We start from the raw sequence: 21,633 nt of genomic DNA, 5'->3' as shown, positions 1-21,633 counted from the left end.
AATACATCAAGATCATAGAAGGCCCAAATGCTTCACATGAGGCAAAATGAGCATGCTGACATAGAAGTCAGGTCCAGAGCTTTAAAGGAGCATTTTAAAGAAGGAAAGTGAAGTAGAGAGAGAAAAAGAGGCTTCCACTTGAAGTCAAACCAAGTGAATATTGATCCAAAGGCGATATCAGGAGAGATGAACTCAGTACTTATCTGAAAAGTTAAAGTTTCTACTAGCTACACCCTATCACATCCTCACACACCTCTCTAGCACTCGTAAGCAGAGTGTTACTGATGAAATTGTTCATTGAATGAAATATTTCAACTAATTAACATGCTTAAAGATTGCAGAAATTTGAACCAACATTTTATCTCAAACACCCTCCAAGTCTAGGACTCTATCAAAACTACATTCCTGAGTTCCAAGATATACTGCAGTTGGTGGAAAATAGATGATTCTAATGGAGGGTTGTGGTGGAACCATTCATAAATAATCAATTTTTCCTGCCTAGTATCTGACCCATGGTAATTTTATGAGCTTTTTCTTGTTTACATCGTTAACCCATGTCTCTCAGGTTTCTTCCATGCCCTTTGAACAAGGACAACTTCTGGAAGAAAACCCAACATTAAATTAGTAATGTACTCAAAACTGAGAATGAGAAAGATTGGAACTTTATTTGGCAGCCATGAAGAATCATACATCTGCACTTGAAATAATCTGATGTTAAAATGGCCCTTTAAGCCACCTGTATCAATAATCCAGTCTTGAAGAGTCATATCAAACTTGGAACCTTAACTGTTTCCCTCTCCACAGATGCTACCAGACCTGCTTTTTATATGTAGAGTCATAGAGATGTACAGCATGGAAACAGACCTTTCGGTCCAACCTGTCCACGCCGACCAGATATCCCAACCCAAGATAGTCCCACCTGCCAGCACCCGGCCCATATCCCTCCAAACCTTTCCTATTCATATACCCATCCAAATGCCTCTTACATGTTGCAATTGTACCAGCCTATGCCACTTCATTCCATACAAGTACCACCCTGTGTGAAAAAGTTGCCCCCAGGCCTGTTTTATATCTTCCCCCCTCACCCTAAACCTATGCCCTCGAGTTCTGCACGCCCCCCACCCCAGAGAAAAGACTTTGCCTATTTACCCTATCCATGCCCCTTCCTGAAAAAGGGCTTATGCCCGAAACGTTGATTCTCCTGCTCCTCGGATGCTGCCTGGCCTGCTATGTTTTTCCAGCATCACATTTTTCAACTCTGGTCTAGAATATATACATGATTACATTTGAGTAGTGCACATTTGGCAAAACTCCGCTTTGGTGAGCAGAGTGAAGCACATCGCTGGGCACTGCTGATCCAGGTAAAACTTGGTCTAGGCCATGAGGCTAATAGGTTGTCACAATACGTTTGGGAAATGTAGGTGACCAGGGCACTCCACCTACATGTATAAACACCATCTCAGGATCAGCAAATGCCACTTTTCTAATTAGTGCTTCCAACATGTTTTTCATCAACCAAGAATTCCCTTCTCTGTACTACACTTCTGACCCTTTCTCCTCCATCCAGACTTCCCCTATTCTATCCACCAGCCATTGTAATTCAACAGACTAAAAGCTACAAATTTCCTTCATTACAGCACAATGGCAGCACTGAACGCACCTTCTCCCCACACGCCCCCACCCCCATTTCAATTCCCTTCGATTCTCCCTTGTCCATCCTTCAAACACCCATGAGCAATCCTTCACCATCACACAGATCCTTCCCATGCAACAGAGAAAATGCTATACCTGATCTTTCACCCTCTCCCTTTCCACTGCTCAAGGGCAGACCCAACTCATTTCCAGGTGAAATAACCATTTACTGTTCACAATGTAGTATCCTCTATGCTGGGAAAGGGCAACGATGATTACACCATCACCTTGTTGAACACATTCACTCAATCTGCATGACCTCAAGTTTCCACCACTCAACACAACCACAGCTGATACTGGGTTTCAACACCATTTTCCTGTCTACTCCCCACAGCGCATGATTCTCAGACACCAAAAATCTATCAATCCCAGCCTTAAAAGCACTCTGATGGAGCATCGTATCTCCCAGGAGCAACAAATTACTAACATTTACTATGAGGGAAGAGATGATCTTTATCTTAGTGTTAAAAGACTGGCATCTTAGAGAGTGACCCCTTTGTTCTCAATTCCTCAGCGCATCTACCCCAAACTCCTTCCCTTCAGAGAATTTTCTTTGCCAGACACTTCGGGGTTGACTGCTTCCAGCACTTGTTTTTGCAGTTTGGTTCGCATCATATCCCACAATGATGTGGATGGAGTTAACTGGAGCAAATTTGGACCTTGCTTCATAGAGAAAGAGCCAGATTAGACGTGTAATATTTACCTGCATTTATTATAGTTTTGCTTTCACAATTCAGAAACATACTAATTTAAAGAACAATTTGATACATAGACTGAGTTGGCAGGAAAGAAAAAGGTGGAGAAAGGGGTGGAAAACTCAAAACTAGACTTTCAGCAAACACTGACTTGATATCAACTATTCATTCACCTCAAAAAATACAGTCTTGAGTGAAATAGAAATTTGCGAATGCCCTTGTCTTCTGTTCACAACAGATCACAAATAGCTGTTCAAACCAACTTTCTGCATACTTCATCCTCTAGAAATCATATCCAAAAACAAAGACAAAACAAAGCTCACATTCTAGGATTTATAAATGATATAATTGAACCCTGTGTACACTCATTTTGGTTGTACATTCTACTTTTAATTCTGCATTGCTCAACTGCTTTACCAACTTCACTAGCTCTGCAAAACCTATGATTCAATTGTGTCATCTACTTAGACTTGAAATATGTTGTACCCTCAACTCTCAGGTTTGTGGTCAAGCAAATAACTTGACATTGTTTAAAATGACAGACATGTACATTCAATAACTGTCAACCTTATCTACAAATCCTGAAACTAAGTCACAACACCATTTGCAATCCTCATTTGAACCCTCAGCCAAGCCACTCCAGAATATAAAATACCCCAAATATTCTAAAATGAACTAACTGAAATATAGTGTATAATACCAACATGGAACAAATTACCCCGATCATCAGGACAAAAAATAATGACTAACTTCAGACTGGCTGTATTCAGTAAACAAACACAAATAAATCTTTTCCAATACTGTCAAAGATATCCAGCCACTGTGCAGGAGTCTCATATTACATCACAGATCCACATGACAATATTAGCCAATGCTCCTCAAGCATTAGCTCAACATATGCCAAATCAGTTTGGATTCTCTCAGGTGACTTGGGAGTGTACTTTGAGGTTTTTAAATATAATCCACGATGTCACAAAGTGTTGTGTGGCAAGTAGGTCTTGTGCAAATGCGATACAGTTGCAAGTGGCATAACTGTATGTACTAACCTCTTAAGTGAAATAGCAATTTTGTCAAATACTCATTTTCAGATCAATATAAACTTTTGTTCATTTACAAAATATAGTACAGTATTTTGAAATAAATATTTCAGTTACTGTTCAAAATGGATTAGTTTTAAAAAGTAATTGCTTCAACATGTAAATCCTACAACTGCTTACTTTTTTTAAAAAAATGATAGTACATGAAAGTAAAACACTACCAGTTATGTGAACGTGCCCATCTTGTGTTTCGCTATATTCATTGGAGCATCGGTTATTTAAATGTTATTACTTCAATAAATATTGCACTAACTTATATTATAACCGCATTATTTCATCAGTTAGATTAGCAATATACAATTTGTAATCATAAGTATACACAAATGCAAGGAACGATCTCAAATTCAGATCCTGGCAGCATGCATGTATATAGCACCTGCCATGAAGCAAGATATTCTGAGGTGACATATAGGGGAGCAATCAGACAATACTGACACTGAGCTGAAAGAAGGAATGTGAGAATGGATGATTAAATGCTTGGTCATAGACAAAGATTTTGAGGACTATGTTAAAGACAGAAAAACAGAAGTGGGTTTGCAATAGAATTCCAAAGTCTCAAGTGCAAATATCATGACTTTGTGGGGGTGGGGATACTCAAGGTCAAGGTTGGAGGAATGAAGCGTTCCGAGGGTTAGGATTGGTTACAGATAAGGTTATGAACACAAGGATGAGAATTTTAAGCAAAGCATTTATGCATCTGGAAAAGTTAATGAGATAATAATGGATGAGTGGGACTTGCTGCAGATCAGTCAATAGATAGTTCAGGATTGTTCAGGATTGAAACACGAAAATCAAGAGGTCAGCCAGGAAAGTACAGAAATTATTGAGTCTGGAAACAAAAATGGACAAGGGTTTACGCAGCAGATGCACTGAGACAGAGTGGAGATTGGCATAGTGATGCAAAAAGGTTGCAGCAAAACCATCAAAAGGTTTAATAGCACAAACGTGTGCTTCGTTCAGCTGGCAACACTTCAATCGAAATATTACTACACAAGGTTAGAGCTTGAAGCCCCCACAACAGAATTTACATATCATCTAGACTAAACAGCTCACTGCATGCACTGATGGTTGCTGAGTTGTCACAAGTACCACAGATGAAACCAGCCTCAAATCCAAATACATCTTGACCGATTGTTGTTAGCTGAAGCATTGTGTTTTGTGTAATTTACATTGAAATGTTATTACATAAATATAGGATATTTGCAAACCTCAACACTTAGGCTGTCATTCTTTCACAATGAACTGAAGCATACCAACTGAAAGGCCTTAGCTCAAGTTATACGTAGACTGCTTAAAAGTGCTTAAACAACTTAGAAATTGTTTCCTAACTGGTTCCTTTCAAGGAGCTGATCTGTCATCCTCTGTGCAGGAGTCATTATATGCAAGACCAGACATGAAGCACTGCGATTTCAGGCCAATCGAAAACAAAGCCTGGGATGAACCAGTCTCTCTCATTTGTCACTGGCTTGCAATTTGTATATAGTGACCCTATGGCCAACAAAATTATTACATTCAAATTGATTGACATTTTGTATGTTCACTAGTTTTGAATTATTAAACTATTATAAAGCATTAACAACATGACTCTTCAGCTGCACAAAGAGAAGTGACATTCCAGAGCGCTTATGCTGAGTGTTCATTAGTTCGCAAGGTCCACGGGTGGATCACATTAGAATAGGTCAGGAAAGTATGCCAAAAACCCTTTACCAACAGCACAGTTCTTCCAAAAGATATTCTATTAACCATAAAGATCAACATCTAGGAGTGTCCAGGATTGAGGAATAAAATACCATGCAAAATCAGGCCTGAAAAGAATTGAAACAGGACAAAACAGCTAACAGGACTGTGGGAATAGCAGATTCTCCACTTCAGAGTTGGACGGGGGTGGGGGGAGAAGAGGCCATTCAGCATAGCATGAGGCGGCCTGACAGGAACAGGGCAAGGCAATTCACAATGCTGGTACAAGGGAGAGGGTAACAGGATACCATCAGTTAGTTTGCACTGCCATTCAAATAGACCACGGCTGGTCTATAACAATTCAAATGGAACAGCTTCAGCCAATAGCCCTTAGACTCAAAAAAAAGGTGGGTAATGGTGGAGAGGGGACGGGTGGAGGCTGGTTTTTGGATAAGAAAGACAGAGTGTGGTGGGGGAGAGATCATTAGAAAAGAGGAGAGAAGCAGGGAATGAAGGGAAAATGGGAATACAGTGAGAGGGAGCTGGGAACCGGGGGAGGGGGGGGGGTGGAGAGAGATGGGGATGGGGATGGGGGAGGAGGAGAGAGATGGGAGGGGGGGGGAGGAAACGGGAGGGGGGGGGAGGAAACGGGAGGGGGGGGGAGGAAACGGGAGGGGGGGGGGAGGAAACGGGAGGGGGGGGGGAGGAAACGGGAGGGGGGGGGGGAGGAAACGGGAGGGGGGGGAGGAAACGGGAGGGGGGGGAGGAAACGGGAGGGGGGGGAGGAAACGGGAGGGGGGGGAGGAAACGGGAGGGGGGGGGAGGAAACGGGAGGGGGGGGAGGAAACGGGAGGGGGGGGAGGAAACGGGAGGGGGGGGAGGAAACGGGAGGGGGGGGAGGAAACGGGAGGGGGGGGAGGAAACGGGAGGGGGGGGGAGGAAACGGGAGGGGGGGGGAGGAAACGGGAGGGGGGGGAGGAAACGGGAGGGGGGGGAGGAAACGGGAGGGGGGGGAGGAAACGGGAGGGGGGGGAGGAAACGGGAGGGGGGGGAGGAAACGGGAGGGGGGGAGGAAACGGGAGGGGGGGAGGAAACGGGAGGGGGGGAGGAAACGGGAGGGGGGGAGGAAACGGGAGGGGGGGAGGAAACGGGAGGGGGGGAGGAAACGGGAGGGGGGGGAGGAAACGGGAGGGGGGGGGAGGAAACGGGAGGGGGGGGAGGAAACGGGAGGGGGGGGAGGAAACGGGAGGGGGGGGAGGAAACGGGAGGGGGGGGGAGGAAACGGGAGGGGGGGGGGAGGAAACGGGAGGGGGGGGGGGAGGAAACGGGAGGGGGGGGGGAGGAAACGGGAGGGGGGGAGGAAACGGGAGGGGGGGGGAGGAAACGGGAGGGGGGGGGAGGAAACGGGAGGGGGGGGGGAGGAAACGGGAGGGGGGGGGAGGAAACGGGAGGGGGGGGAGGAAACGGGAGGGGGGGGAGGAAACGGGAGGGGGGGGGAGGAAACGGGAGGGGGGGGAGGAAACGGGAGGGGGGGGAGGAAACGGGAGGGGGGGGAGGAAACGGGAGGGGGGGGAGGAAACGGGAGGGGGGGAGGGAGAAGTGGGGGGGAAGTGGGGGTGGGGGGGTTGGGAGAAGTGGGGGGTTTGGGGGTGGAGGGAGGGGGGTTGGGGAGATGGGGGGGTTTGGGGGAGATGGGGGTGGGGGGGTTGGGGGAGATGGGGGTGGGGGGGTTGGGGGAGATGGGGGTGGGGGGGTTGGGGGAGATGGGGGGGAGACGGGGGTGGGGGAAGATGGGGGTGGGGTTGGGGGGAGATGGGGGTGGGGGGGTTGGGGGAGATGGGGGTTGGGGGAGATGGGGGTGGGGGGGTTGGGGGTGGGGGAAGGTGGGGGGGGTTGGGGGAGATGGGGGTGGGGGTGGTTTGGGGGAGCGGGGTGGGGTTTAGGGGGGAAGATGGGGGTGGGGGGGGGAAGATGGGGGTGGGGGGGAAGATGGGGGTGGGGGGGAAGATGGGGGTGGGGGGGGAAGATGGGGGTGGGGGGGGAAGATGGGGGTGGGGGGGGAAGATGGGGGTGGGGGGGGAAGATGGGGGTGGGGGGGGAAGATGGGGGTGGGGGGGGAGATGGGGGTGGGGGGGGAGATGGGGGTGGGGGGGGAGATGGGGGTGGGGGGGGAGATGGGGGTGGGGGGGGAGATGGGGGTGGGGGGGGGAGATGGGGGTGGGGGGGGAGATGGGGGTGGGGGGGGAGATGGGGGTGGGGGGGGAGATGGGGGTGGGGGGGGAGATGGGGGTGGGGGGGGAGATGGGGGTGGGGGGGGGAGATGGGGGGGGTTTGGGGGAGATGGGGGGGGTTTGGGGGAGATGGGGGGGGGTTTGGGGGAGATGGGGGGGGGTTTGGGGGAGATGGGGGGGGGTTTGGGGGAGATGGGGGGGGGTTTGGGGGAGATGGGGGGGGGTTTGGGGGAGATGGGGGGGGGTTTGGGGGAGATGGGGGGGGGGTTTGGGGGAGATTGGGGGGGGGTTTGGGGGAGATGGGGGGGGTTTGGGGGAGATGGGGGGGGGTTTGGGGGAGATGGGGGGGGTTTGGGGGAGATGGGGGGGGGTTTGGGGGAGATGGGGGGGTTTGGGGGAGATGGGGGGGTTTGGGGGAGATGGGGGGGGGTTTGGGGGAGATGGGGGGGTTTGGGGGAGATGGGGGGGTTTGGGGGAGATGGGGGGGTTTGGGGGAGATGGGGGGGGTTTGGGGGAGATGGGGGGGGTTTGGGGGAGGTGGGGGTGGGGTTTTGGGGGAGATGGGGGTGGGGGGTTTTGGGGGAGATGGGGGTGGGGGGGTTTGGGGGAGATGGGGGGGGTTTGGGGGAGATGGGGGTGGGGTTTTGGGGGAGATGGGGGTGGGGGGTTTTGGGGGAGATGGGGGTGGGGGGGTTTGGGGGGAGATGGGGGGGGTTTGGGGGGAGATGGGGGGGGTTTGGGGGAGATGGGGGGGGGGGGGTGTAAGTGGGAGGATCTATGCGGGGAGCTGAAGGGAAGAGGCGGAGACTGCTCAGTGTCACCCTGCCCCCGCCCTATCCTCCGGTGGTGGGGGGGGGGTCTCCCTGAGGCCGAGCTCCGGTGTTGAGGCGCTCCCTCCCCCCGGTGACTCTCACCGCCCGCCGGGGGGAGGAGGAGGGGGGAGGAGGAGGGGGGTGGGCCTTCCTGTCGGAGCTGGAGCGGAAGGCGGCTCGGCTGCACTGCAGCCGCTAGGCCCCGGGGAGACGGTGCCCGTTCACCGAGACAGAGAGAAGCGACAACACTTACTACTCGGGATTCATGGTTGACATCTCACTGTGGCACCCCGCTCGGCTACAACTGCTTTATCTCTCTCTCTCTCTCTATTACTCTGTCTCTAATTCTCCTCCTGTCGGCTCCCAGTTTTGATGAGCCTTTCCTTTCCCTCCTTCCCCAGGCGGTATCTCCTTGCTGTGGTGACGGAGGGGAGCGGCCCTCTTCTCCCTCCGGATCGGTCCTCACTCACTGCCCAAAATGGCGGACAGCTCCGACCAGGAAATAACAAGCCCGGCCGCCGATCCCGCCGCCTGCTGGGAGCTGTAGGCGCGTGACGTCAGCGGGCGCCGGCCCGCTCGGAACCGCCCGACCACGGACTCCAATCCCCACAAGGCGTCGCGCTCACCCCCCGGAGCGGCTCCGCGCGTGCGCAGCAGCCTCCCCCACCGCCTCGCCCACGCGCATGCCCGCGGTTCTCCACCCGACAACCGGCTTGCGTCATCGGTGAACACGTGGCAGCCTGAGCTGACCAGGAAGGGCAGGGAAGGAGACAGAGTGGGGGCAATGGGAGGGTGCACAATGGTATTCTGTCAGTCTGTGTGTGTGTGAGAGAGAGAATGGGGCTATTGGGAACTGAAGAAGTACAGCACAGAAAACATTCTAGAACTGTTTTGCATAACAATACTTTCATTTTTTATTAATTCATCCATTGGAATGTGGGTGTCACTGGCTGGCACAACATTTTATCCCCCTTCATAAACCATAATCACCACTTAGACAGAATGGCTTTCGTGGGCTATGTCACAGGGCAGTTAAGAATCACTCACATAGCTTTGGGTCTGAATTCATCTGGAGGCCCTGACTGGGTAAGGGTCATACAGATTTTGTTCCCTAGATCGTTTTGATGCAGCTCAAATAGAGGCTTAAGACGGTGGATGCTAGAAACAAATACAGAAGATTAAAAAACACCTTTCAGTTCTGAAGAAGTCGTACCAGACTCGGACGTTAACTCTGTTGTTCTCTCCACAGATGCAGTCAGACCTGCTGGGTTTATAGAGTCATAGAGTCATAAGGTGCTGGCAGGTGGACTAGATTGGGTTGGGATATGTGGTCGGTATGGACAGGTTGGATCGAAGGGTCTGTTTCTTCAGCAATTTCTTTGTTTTGGGTTTTTACAACAATCAGCGATGGTTACGTGCTCACCATAAGGCTGGGTATTTTACCATATTTTAAATGATTCATCTTTCAATATGTGACATGAGGGGAATTTGAGCCCATGTCTGCAGCGCATTGGTCTGTGTCTATGGATTATTAGATTTCAAGGATCTTGCTAGGGTTGGACGATTTGAGCTATAGGGAGAGGCTGAATAGGCTGGGGCTGTTTTCCCTGGAGCGTCGGAGGCTGAGGGGTGACCTTACAGAGGTTTACAAAATTACGAAGGGCGTGGATAGAACAAATAGGCAAAGTCTTTTTCCTGGGGTCGGGGAGTCCAGAACTAGAGGGAATAGGTTTAGGGTGAGAAGGGAAAGATATAAAAGAGACCTAAGGGGCAACTTTTTCACGCAGAGGGTGGTACGTGTATGGAATGAACTGCCAGAGGATGTGGTGGAGGCTGGTACAATTGCAACATTTAAGAGGCATTTGGATTGGTATATGAATAGGAAGGGTTTGGAGGGATATGGGCCGGGTGCTGGCAGATGGGACTAGATTGGGTTGGGATATCTGTTCGGCATGGGCGGGTTGGACCGAAGGGTCTGTTTCCATGCTGTACATCTCTATGACTCTATGACAAGACCACTATCTCCCAATAGATGGGCAAATTTTCTAAACTGGAATAAACCACACCTTAACGTTCAATGATGTTGCCATCACTAAATCCCCACTATCAACATCCTTTGGGTTACCATTGACCAGAAACCCAATTTTACATAAACTTGATGACTACAAGAGCATCAGAGCCTTAGGAATACTTTGGAGAGTAACTCACCTCCTGACTGCCCACCATCGACAAGGCACAAGTCAGGAGTGTGATGGAATATTGCCCAGTTGCCTGAATGGGTACAGCTCCAACAAAACTCAAGAAACTTGACACCATCCAGGACAAAGTAGCTTGCTTGATTGGCACCACATCCACAATCATCCAATCCCTCCACCATCAACAGTCAGTAACATTAGGATGTACTATCTACAAGATGCACTGCAGAAATTCACCAGACATCCTTACACAGCACCTTTCAACAGTTCCCTCCCCGACTACCTGGTCAGGTCCACGCCCCCTACCAGCCCACCCTCCCCACCCAGCACCTTCCCCTGCCACCACAGGCATCGCAAAACTTGCGCCCACACCCTACCACCTTGGCCTGAAATGTCGATTTTCCTTCTCTTCGGATGCTGCCTGAACTGCTGTGCTTTTCCAGCACCACTCTAATCTTGAATCTAATCTCCAGCATCTGTAGTACCCACTTTCGCCTAGCACCTTCCAACTGACAACCACTTCTATCTGGAAGGACAAGGGTAGTAGATACATAGGGATCATCACCTCCTGCAAATTTCCCTCCAAGCCACTCACCATCCTGACTTGGAAGTACATTACCATTCCTTCAGTGTCACTAGAATTTTGGATTTCTCTCCCGAAGGGCATTGTGGATCAACATGTCGACTGCAATGGTTCAAGTAGTCAGCTCACCATCACTTTCTCGATGGCAACTAGGGACAGCCAGCAATGCTGATGTCAATGAATGATTTTTAAAAAGTGGACTTTGGCTAGGGGAATGTGATGGATTGGTGGTATTGTCCCTGGATTGGTAATCTGGACTCATGGCCTTAGGATGTGGTACTAAACACAACAATGGCAGCTGGGGAAGAAGGAAATCAATTAATATCACAGAACGATTACAGTGACGGATAAAAAGCTATTCTGCATAACTGCTCTGCACTAGCTCGCCAAATCAGCATTATGACTTTTTGTTATTATGCTTTTCCCCTGCTCCTTTATTGCATGATTTCAAACTCCCATCAAGAGTTTAGGTTCAAAAGCAGAATGTTTGAGGAGAAGGCAAGGTCAAAAACTGTCTTAATGCTTAGGTTTCTTTAGAGTTCTGTTTATTTGCACATTAATCCTAAATGTTATTATGCACAATAATAAGACGTCAGGCACTAATCACTAAGACAGAAAGAGATGCTTCTATGGTGCTTCTTTCACATACTTATTCCGTAGGAGGTCACTGGACTCAAAATGTTAACTCTGACTTCTCTCCACAGATGCTGCCAGACCTGCTGAATTTTTCCAGCTATTTCTGTTTTTGTTTCTCTCATACATCTAACTCACTCTTCTCACAACATGCTGTTTATGCTCAGTGGGGACTTTTTCCATAACATCATTGTAAGGTTGTTCTAGGGTCCAAAAGCCCTTACTCATCATTGGAAACCCTGCCCATTATTTCACCAGAGACAATCATCTAATATCTTCCTGAGCAGGCCTTGACTAAAGCTGCTTCCAATCTATTGCAAGTGCATTCCAAACCCTAACACAGGCTTTGTTTCTTTTACACATTACTGTCATTAACTAAACGCACAACTATTTTAAGAGTTGGGCAGTTTCTATCCACTTTGTCCAGATTTCTCATAATTTTGAAAACTCCTCTGAGCCTTCTTCTTTGTAACTGAAGTCTTCCACCTTCTCCACTCTGTCTTGATCACTGAAGTTTCTTATTCCTGGAACCCTTCCCGAAAACAACTTCTGCATACACTTCAATCCATTCAGATCTTTCCTGGAATCTGGAATCAATAATCAAGTCTCAGTAATTGTGACCATGAAACTATCATTGATTGTTGTAAAAACCCACCTGTTTCACTCATGTCCTTTAGGGAAGGAAATCTGCTGTCTTTACCTCATCTTGCTGACGTGACTCTGGACCCACAGCAAAGTGGTTGATTCTTAATTGCCTTCTGAAATGGCTCTCATGAGACACTCAGGTCAAGGGCAACAAAAGCTTGCCTCAGTCCTGATGCTCACATTCCAGAAAAGCATAATTAAAGAAAGACAAAGTTATATGTGAAGAGTGTGTAGGGAGTAAAGCTGCTTGGATGATTATTTCAGAGCCCAGTGAAATACACTGAATGGCCACCTGTGTTGTGTCATTCTGCTAGCAAGATCAAGTCTTGAATATTTCAAAATTATATGTCTTGCAACACACATCAGATGACAATGTGTTTTCCCACTTTCTGAAGCTCTCGGTTTCTGTGATTGCAATATTATTATGACTGTTTGGATAATCGATATACCAAGCGCATGTGAACACCAACAGCTGCAAGAAATGTATGCAAACTGCTCTCGGGTTCTGTGCGTACACATCAACTCCCAGTTTCAGAAGCTGCTGCCATGTATGGACCTTGCAGGTCTGAGTGCCGAAAAATGTTGAGAGTATTGGCTGTAAGCTTCTCTCTCTGCTGCATATTAGCCTCACTTGGAAGTATATTTGCAGTTCCTTCAGCATCACTGGATCAAAATGCTGTAATATCCTCTTGTAAAACACAGCCTGAAGCAATTCAAGAAGTTGGCTCACCACCACCACCTTCTCAATTAGGATTGGGTAATAAATGCCGGCCTGGCCATAACACCCACATCCTGTGAATGAATTGAAAGAAATTTGCCTTCCCACATATTGATGACATTCATTAGATACAACTGTTAGGATCAGTTGTTTGGGTCAAAGTTATCTCAATGCAATGCTCAATGGCACCAAATAATGACTACGTTAGATCATTATCCCAGGACCCTCTTCATCTCCAGCGTTATTGTTGCGAATAAGTGGAACAGATCACCTACATTTTAAGTTATCTCCTGTATGTCAGATATTTAAAGCCAATTTACAAGGATGTTGACAGGGTAGGAGAATTTGTGGTATAGGGAGAGGTTGAATAGGCTAGGGTTATTTTCCCTGGAGTGTCGGAGGCTGAGGGAGTGACCTTAAAGAGGTTTACAAAATCATGAAGGGCATGGATAGGGTAAATAGACAAAGTCTTTTCCGTGGGATGGGGGAAGTCTCAAACTAGAGGGCATAGATTTAGGGTGAAAGGGGAAAGATATAAAAGAGACCTAAGGGCAAATTTTTCATGCAGAGGGTAGTGCATGTGTGGAATGTGCTGCCAGAGGAAGTGGTGGAGGCTACTACAATTGCAATACTTAAAAGGCATCTGGATGGGTATATGAATAAAACATAGAACATAACAGCGCAGTACAGGCCCTTAGGCCCTCGCTGTTGCACCACCCTGTCATACTAATCTGAAGCCCATCCCACCTACACTATTTCATGTACATCCATTTGCCTGTCCAATGACGACTTAAATGCACTTAAAGTTGGCGAATCTACTACCGTTGCAGGCAAAGCATTCCATACCCTTACTACTCTCTGAGTAAAGAAACTACCTCTGACATCTGTCAGGTTCATTTGCAGACGTTTCGACACCATACTCGTCATCAGTGAGCCAAATAAAGCACGAGTGGTGTTGCCCACTTTCTATTTATATGTTTGAGTTTCCTACGGTTGGTGATGTCATTTCCTGTTCTTTTTCTCAGGGTGTGGTAAATGGGGTCCAAATCGATGTGTTTATTGATAGAGTTCTGGTTGAATGCCATGCTTCTAGGAATTCTTCTGCGTGTCTCTGTTTAGCTTGTCCTAGGATGGATGTGTTGTCCCAGTTGAAGTGATGTCCTTCCTCATCTGTACATAAGGATACGAGTGAGAGTGGGTCATGTTGTTTTGTGGCTATTTGATGTTCATGTATCCTGGTAGCTAGTTTTCTGCCTGTTTGTCTAATGTAGTGTTTGTTACAGTCCTTGTATGGTATCTTGTAAATGACATGAGTTTTGCTTGTTGTCTGTATAGGGTCTTTCAAGTTCATTAGCTGCTGTTTTAGTGTGTTGGTGAGTTTGTGGGCTACCATGATGCCAAGGGGTCTGAGTAGTCTGGCAATCATTACAGAGATGTCTTTGATGTAGGGGAGAGTGGCTAGAGTTTCGGGATGTGTTTTGTCTGCTTGTTTCGGTTTGTTCCTCAGAAATCGGCGGACTGTGTTCATTGGGTACCCATTCTTTTTGAATACACTTAATTGTATTTTCTCTGCTCTGAACTGTAGAAGAACGCTGAACTTGCAAGGACTGTAACAAACACTGCATTAGACAAACAAACAGAAAACTAGCCACCAGGATACATGAACATCAACTAGCCACAAAACGACATGACCCACTCTCACTAGTATCCTCACATACAGATGAGGAAGGACATCACTTTGACTGGGACAAGACATCCATCCTAGGACAAGCCAAACAGAGACATACACAAGAATTCCTAGAAGCATGGCATTCGAACCGGAACTCTATCAACAAACACATTGACTTGGATCCCATTTACCACCCCCTGAGAAAAATAACAGGAAATTACATCACCATAAGAAATGACATCACCAACCCTAAGAAACTCAAACATATAAGTAGAAAGTAGGTTACACCACCAGTCCTTCATTCAGAGGCTCAATGAAGATGTTACCTAGTATGGTGATGAAACGTCTGAAAACAGGCCTTCCAGCTCAGTGAGCAAACTTACATCCAGAACCTCAACCTGAGCTACACATCTTCTCAAAACTTGCTATGAATAGGAAGGGTTTGGAGGGATATGGGCCAGGTGCTGGCAAGTGGGACTAGATTATGGTGGGATATCTGGTGGGCACAGATGAGTTGAACCGAACAGTCCAACTCTATGACTTTCTGCCTCTTGCAAAACCATAGTGAAATATACAATTGGTTCTGTGCTACACTTAGCTTACTAGTGTTGGAGGTGTTCATAACCGGCGTGCTGCATGATTTCTGTCCCCATTCATGAAGAAGCTCTTCATGAAAAGCAAAATGGCATGTACACAGACCAGGTCAGTCACAGAAATAAAGACATAACTGACGGATTAAACAAAAATAAATAGTACTTGGACACAAAAACTGCATAGGTAATCTCACACTTGCAAGTTTCTTAACATGTCCAAAATCCATAGCAATAATATTTGAACTAGGAGACAGGAACTGCTGAAGATCAGGTTCAGGTATCACACTGGGATGAAAGAAAAGTTTGCATTTTAGTGGCATTTTTCATAACTTCAGAATCTTGCAAGGTGCTTGGCAAATAATTGTCTTTTTAATTTTCCAATCCATGCCTCCCACACCCAAGAGGTTGTGAGCGTATTTGATGCATTATTGCTTCAGGGAGCATGAGGAGGTCTGGTTTGATCAATGTGATCAGTGCACCCTGCCATTGTAAAGCTGTCCATTTTTCTCAGATCATCCTGCAGGACAAAGATAACTTTGAGACTGTTTTCTGAGTTACCAATAATCTGTATATAAACTCCTCAGCCCCACTAAGGATCTTATGATAATAACGGAAACAATTTCTTCAATCACTCCTCCTGTCTCCATAGCCATTGGCGTTCCCTCCCCGCAGCCTCATCTTGCTCAGTTTCTCTCCTGTTCCTCATCGTCCCTTAAGTCAAATATTTCTCACTCCCCCTTAAGATATTGGTCCCTCCCTCAAACACTCATGTAACAAGGAATTGTGAGGCACCAACAAGTGCTCAGTGGTTAGCACTGCTGCTTCACAACACTAGGGACTCAGGTTTGATTCTACTCTGTCTGTGGAGAGTTTGCATGTTTTCTTTGTGTCTGCGTGACACAAAGGTCCAAAGATATGGACTGGCTATGGTAAATTGCCCAGGTAAATTAACCATGGGAAGTGCAAGGTGACAGGAATAGAGTAGTAGGGTGTGACTGCGTTGAGAAAGCGAGGTCTGCAGATGCTGGAGATCAGAGTCAAGAGTGTGTTGCTGAAAAAACACAGAAGGTCAGGCAGCATCCAAGGTGCAGAAGAATCGACATTTTGAGCCAGGCCCTCCATCAGGACTGGGTTGGGTCTGAGTCGAGATATTCTTTGGAGAGTTGATGTGGACTTGATCGGCTGAATGGTCTGGTTCCATATTATAGAGATTCTATAAATCTTTCAACTCTGTGTCTTAAAGGTATTAACAACCAGGTCACAAGGAGTGAACTGACACCTTCCTTCATTCTTGAGCAGTTTGAAATTAAAAAGGCATAATATGACCAATAAATATTTTACTGTGTATAACTTGGTGTAATGAATAAACCAGTCAGATTTCTTAACAAGACAGTTTTATTTGCAATATTCACCCAAGTAGCAAAAATTAACTAAAGGTTTAAAAGACACAAATAAATCCTATTAACCTGTAATGCAAAATAACACAAAAACACAATTCCCCTCCCTTGTCTCTTCCTGTATGCAAAAATAAAATGACAACAGAAATTTGCAAAGTATCAGATTTTAAAACTTGGCCAAGTAAAATTTCAGTCTAGGAAAGATAATTTGTAGATTGTCTGAAACTCGTTGACAGGTAAAGGGGCTCCTTCCACGGTGACAGTCATCATGGTTGGTTCATGTTTGTTTCTCCTTCTGGAGACATGGTGTTGATTCAGAGTTCTCTCTTTTACAAACTCACTGCTTCCAAATTAGGGACAATCAATCAGCGTGGCTTTGTACATGGAAAATTGAGTCTCACTAACTCGATTGAAATTTTTGAAGAGGTGACTAAGATGATGGATGAAGGCAGAGTAGGAGACACCATCTACATGGACTTCTGCAAAGCAATTAATAAAAGGTACACTTGCTAACAGTCAGTAAGGCTGGATTAGATGGAATCCAGGGGAAGCGAGCCAATTGGATACAAAATTGGTTTTAAGGTAGGGAATAGAGGGTGATGGTGGAGACCTTTAACCAGCAGTGTGCCACAAGGATTGATGCTGGTTCTACTGCTTTTCATGATTTATATGTGATTTAGATGTGAAAATATGAGGCATGGTTAGAAAATTTGCACATGAGACCAAAGTAGGTGGTGTAGTGGACAGTGAAAATTATTAGATTAGATTACCTATAGTGTGGAAACAGACCCTTCGGCCCAACACGTCCACAACGGTCCTCTGAAGAGAAATCTACCCCCCCGCAATATCCACCTAACATTACGGGCAATTTAGCATGGCCAATTCACCTAGCCTGCACATCTTTGGACTGTGGGAGGAAACCGGAGCACCCGGAGGAAACCCACGCAGACACGGGGAGAATGTGCAAACTCCACACAGACTGTCGCCTGAGGCAGGAAATGAACCCGGGTCCCTGGCGCTGTGAGGCAACAGTGCTAACTACTGAACGACCTAAGAGTACAACAGAACTTTGATCAGATAGGCCAAAGAGTAGCAGATAGTGTTTACTTCAGATAAAGGCGAGGTGTTGCATTTTGGTAAGGCAACCCAAATAGGACTTCTATAGTTAATGGTTAGATCCTGGGGAGTGTTGCTGAACAAAGAGAGCTGGGGTTTGGGAGGGGAGGAGGGGGGGGTGCAAAATTCCTTTAAAAAGTGGAGTCTGCAGTGGACAGGATGTTGAAGATGAAGTTTGGCACACTTACCTTAATTGGTCAGTGCACTGTGTATAGGAGTTGGGAGTCATGTTGCAGCTGTCCAGGCCACTTTTGGAATACTGAGTACAATTCTGGTCTCCCTTCTTTCTGAAAGATATGTTTAAACTTGAGAGAATGCAGAGAAGATTTGCAAGGCGGTTGCCAGCATTGAGGCTAAATAAGGTGGGACTTGTTTCCCTGGAGAGTCAGAGGCTGATGGGTGACCTTATTGAGGATTATAAAATCAAAGTCTTTTTCCGAGATTTGGAGAGTCCAGAACTAGAGGGCAGAGGTCTAAGGTGAGAGGGGAAAAGATTTAAAAGGGACCTAAAGGGCAAGTTTCACACAGAGGGTGATGTGTGTATGGAATGAGCTGCCAGAGGAAGTGGTGGAGGCTGGTACAATTACAACATTTAAAAGGCATCTGGATGGGTATATGAATAGGAAGGGTTGAGAGGGATACAGACCAAATCCTAGCAAATGGGGCTCGGCCAGACTGGGATGTCTGGTTGACATGGATGAGTTGGGTCAAACTTGTCTATTTCTATGCTATGTAACTCTGACTTCATAGAAGGTCTTTCAGAAAATACAGAAAAAGTGGGGGGCAAGGCTATTGCCCGTGGCTATTTCTCTTTGATTCAGTCACCTCTCTGAATGTTTTGTTGACTGAACGACTCCATTACACAACTTGTGTTCTCCACCAATGTAATGTTTTGGCTGCTGTAGCGTTAAAAAGTATTCTTTGGAAAGCCTATAATGCAAGTAATTGCTTGGTAGTACAGACTTGAACATAGCTGAAAAAAAGATGCTGTTGAAGTTCATACCGACATCAATATATCCAGCCAATTGTGTGTATATATCTCAATTCATCCAGACATGACATTGTAAATTAATAATTTCAATAACACGTCTTTATAAAAGAAGTAATGTGCATTATCTTAGTGACAATGTGAATTAATACTCCCTTGTCACAGCTTTCCTACCACACGAAATTTCATTTACTCAGTCCTTCATTGGAGTGCATGAAGTGAATCATGAGTGAATCACCGTGTCAGTGAGACTCCATTCTCAACCAGAGCCATCCCACCCTTTCCTCAAGGTTACCAGGCAATCACAAGACACCACAGGAAGAGACCTGAAACTGAATATACCAAGCATCTCTCATCACACTGTTTTGATTCATTCATAAACAAAGCTGGAGTTGGCGAGTGCAATGCAGCAAGGGTGGAAAGCTGTGAAGAGCTGAAAGTGAGAGTATTTTGCCAGATTTGGAGATCTCTAACCTGACAAAGTCTCACCAGAACGATCATTTTGGACAGAGGTGAGAAATTTCTTCACTGAGAATTGAGAACCTTTGGAATAGTCTAGCATTGACAGTGGTAGAAGTTCAGTTGATTGCTATATTCAATCCAGAGATCAACATGTTTGGACACAAAGGAAACCAAGGAAAATATGATTAAGGGCAAGAAAGTCACTTCAAAGGAGAAGATCAAACACACTCTAATGGAATAGCGGAGCAGATCAGGGAATTGTAAAGTCTACAAAGTACCTCATCTTCTTACATTCTTCTGATTCAGAACCGGGGCTCTCACTTCAGGCACTGCAGCAGCCAGGGCAGACTGATTGTTAATACAGTTACGGGGATCAACAGGAACGGGAAAAGTCTTGGATTTCATCAGTAAATTAAAGGAGGACTGAGCAGGTTGAAGACAAAAGCCTGCTATCATATCCTTTAGGAACCTTGAGGCTATGGGCAATAAATCCGGCTTTGCCCACCAGCAATCAGATTTTTTTTTAAAAAAGATCCAGAAGTGAAAAATGAGCAGATTCCTGCGTGTCCCCAAGTCTGGCAGTTGCACCTTCAACTTGACCAGAGAGTTCCAACAGCTTGTTGCTGAACCCACATCTAACCTGATAGGATGGAGCAGTAATGTGAAAAAATACTGGAATCCATTAAGCGTTTGAAGAAAGCTTTTTAACAACTGCACTGATGGTCGTTAATCTAAATGTACATAAGGGCAGCTCTGTCTCTGTTCCACCGTTTCCATCCCTTGAGCCCAGAATGTATATGGAAAAGGGACAGTTGAAGCAGCTCCAACTTCACCCTGTGTGGGGGAACAAAAACTTCAGAACATGCATCATTCACTTCTCAGAAACTCCCACAACTCCAACAGTACACATCTGGCTGAAGCCATGAAAAGCACAACATCAATACAGGTTTGTTTGTTCCTAAAAATGGCACTTCCTGGAGTGGGTACATCAATTATAAGATTTCATGTATTTTGCTGGTGATGAGATAAAAGTTTGTAAAATGCAACATACTGCAGAGCAACAAACAGTTCACAGGATCTCAGTGGAATCATTCTGTCCTCAGCATCAAAAACCTCAGACTCAAACCTCACTTGCAGAGTTGAGCACATCATCTGGGATGACTCCAATTAAGTGCTGCATTGTCAGAGGCTCAGCCTTTCTGGACGAATCACCACACCAAGCTCCTGGCTGATGGTTCCTGTGATTCCTCCTTGCCTGGCTTGAAACTTGATAATTACTCCTGACGTGCCTTGAGATTTCTCTCAGCACCTTAAAAAGATGCTGTAGAAATTCAAGTGGTTGTTGTTGTGCAGGAAGCACTGTTTGATGATTTGGAGCATTGACTATGCTTTTCTAAGTAAGCCACTTGCCACGCTCTGGAGAGGATAGCTCAGAGATAGGGACAGGGACACTCTTCAGAAGCCCCCACAGGCAGAACTACCTCTGCACTGCCAATCAACAAGAGTACCCAAATGCTGCATGTCTCTGCACATTTTACACAGACTCCTTTTCCTACCCCCATCTTTATTTTGCTTGTTACCAGGTTTTGCCTGCTCCCAGCACTCTCTCCACAAAGCCTTATGAATTTTTTTTTGAAGACACTTGAAATAATTACAGCCTTTTCAAAAGGCAAACAAAATGATTATCTTATTAAGTGACCACTGGCTGTTTAATGTTCCCAGCAATCCTTGTTTTTGAACTCTCAAAGGGCTTCAGCAAATCAATGGCTCTCGCTTCTCTGGGATGAGTAAAGCTGATGAATATATAGTCAGTTAATAACTTTGAGATAACTTAAGTATTTCCAGCTATAACAAAGTGTAAACTCAAAGCAAAGCATTGCTCACAAGTTAAATTCATTCCACCTATCCAAAGGAATCCTTCTCCAAAATAATCTTGCCTCATATTTTAATCCTTTTCTTAACAATGAAAATAATTTTTCACTTCAATTTCACAGCACCACCATCATAAAATAACAACAATTTTACATACAGAATCACGCAGAATCATACAGAATCATTCTCTGGGTGTCCCACTTTGGGAAGAGTGTGATCACATTAAAGAAAACACAGAAAAGATTCGTGCGAATGGTTCTAGAGTCAAGAGTGTGGTGCTGGAAAAGCACAGCAGGTCGGGCAACATCCGAGAAGCAGGAGAGACGACGTTTTGGGCAAAAGTCCTTCATCATGAAAGATGGGCTTTTGCCCGAAATGTCGACTGTCCTGCTCCTCGGATGCTGCCTGACCTGCTGTGCTTTTCCAGTACCACACTCTGGACTCTGATCTCCAGCATCTGCACTCCTCACTTTTACCTCGAATGGTTTCAGAGTCAATGCACTTTAATTACAAAGATAGAGTGGACAGATAAGGACTGTTGGAAAACAGAAGGTTGAG

The 21,633-nt window shown here is 46.3% G+C and overlaps 2 protein-coding genes across 2 annotated transcripts in view; both read right to left on the bottom strand.

The window, feature by feature from the left end:
- The window catches only part of LOC140483357 (ras-related protein ORAB-1), a 28,021-nt gene extending 19,312 nt beyond the window's left edge, over nt 1-8,709 (bottom strand). The window contains exon 1 of the mRNA XM_072581556.1: nt 8,458-8,709. Within this exon, the coding sequence (XP_072437657.1) occupies nt 8,458-8,480 (23 nt within the window). The 5' untranslated portion in view covers nt 8,481-8,709. The remainder of the gene's footprint in view (nt 1-8,457) is intronic.
- A 7,946-nt stretch (nt 8,710-16,655) lies between these two features.
- LOC140483353 (N(4)-(Beta-N-acetylglucosaminyl)-L-asparaginase) overlaps nt 16,656-21,633 on the bottom strand; it is a 52,017-nt gene continuing 47,039 nt past the window's right edge. The window contains exon 11 of the mRNA XM_072581552.1: nt 16,656-20,037. Within this exon, the coding sequence (XP_072437653.1) occupies nt 19,930-20,037 (108 nt within the window). The 3' untranslated portion in view covers nt 16,656-19,929. The remainder of the gene's footprint in view (nt 20,038-21,633) is intronic.

The sequence above is a fragment of the Chiloscyllium punctatum genome, chromosome 11, assembly GCF_047496795.1.
Source record: "Chiloscyllium punctatum isolate Juve2018m chromosome 11, sChiPun1.3, whole genome shotgun sequence".
In the NCBI taxonomy this organism is placed as follows: Eukaryota; Metazoa; Chordata; class Chondrichthyes; order Orectolobiformes; family Hemiscylliidae; genus Chiloscyllium; species Chiloscyllium punctatum.
The sequence above is the reverse complement of the archived record's forward strand: the minus strand, read 5'-3'. Positions and strand labels throughout refer to the sequence as shown.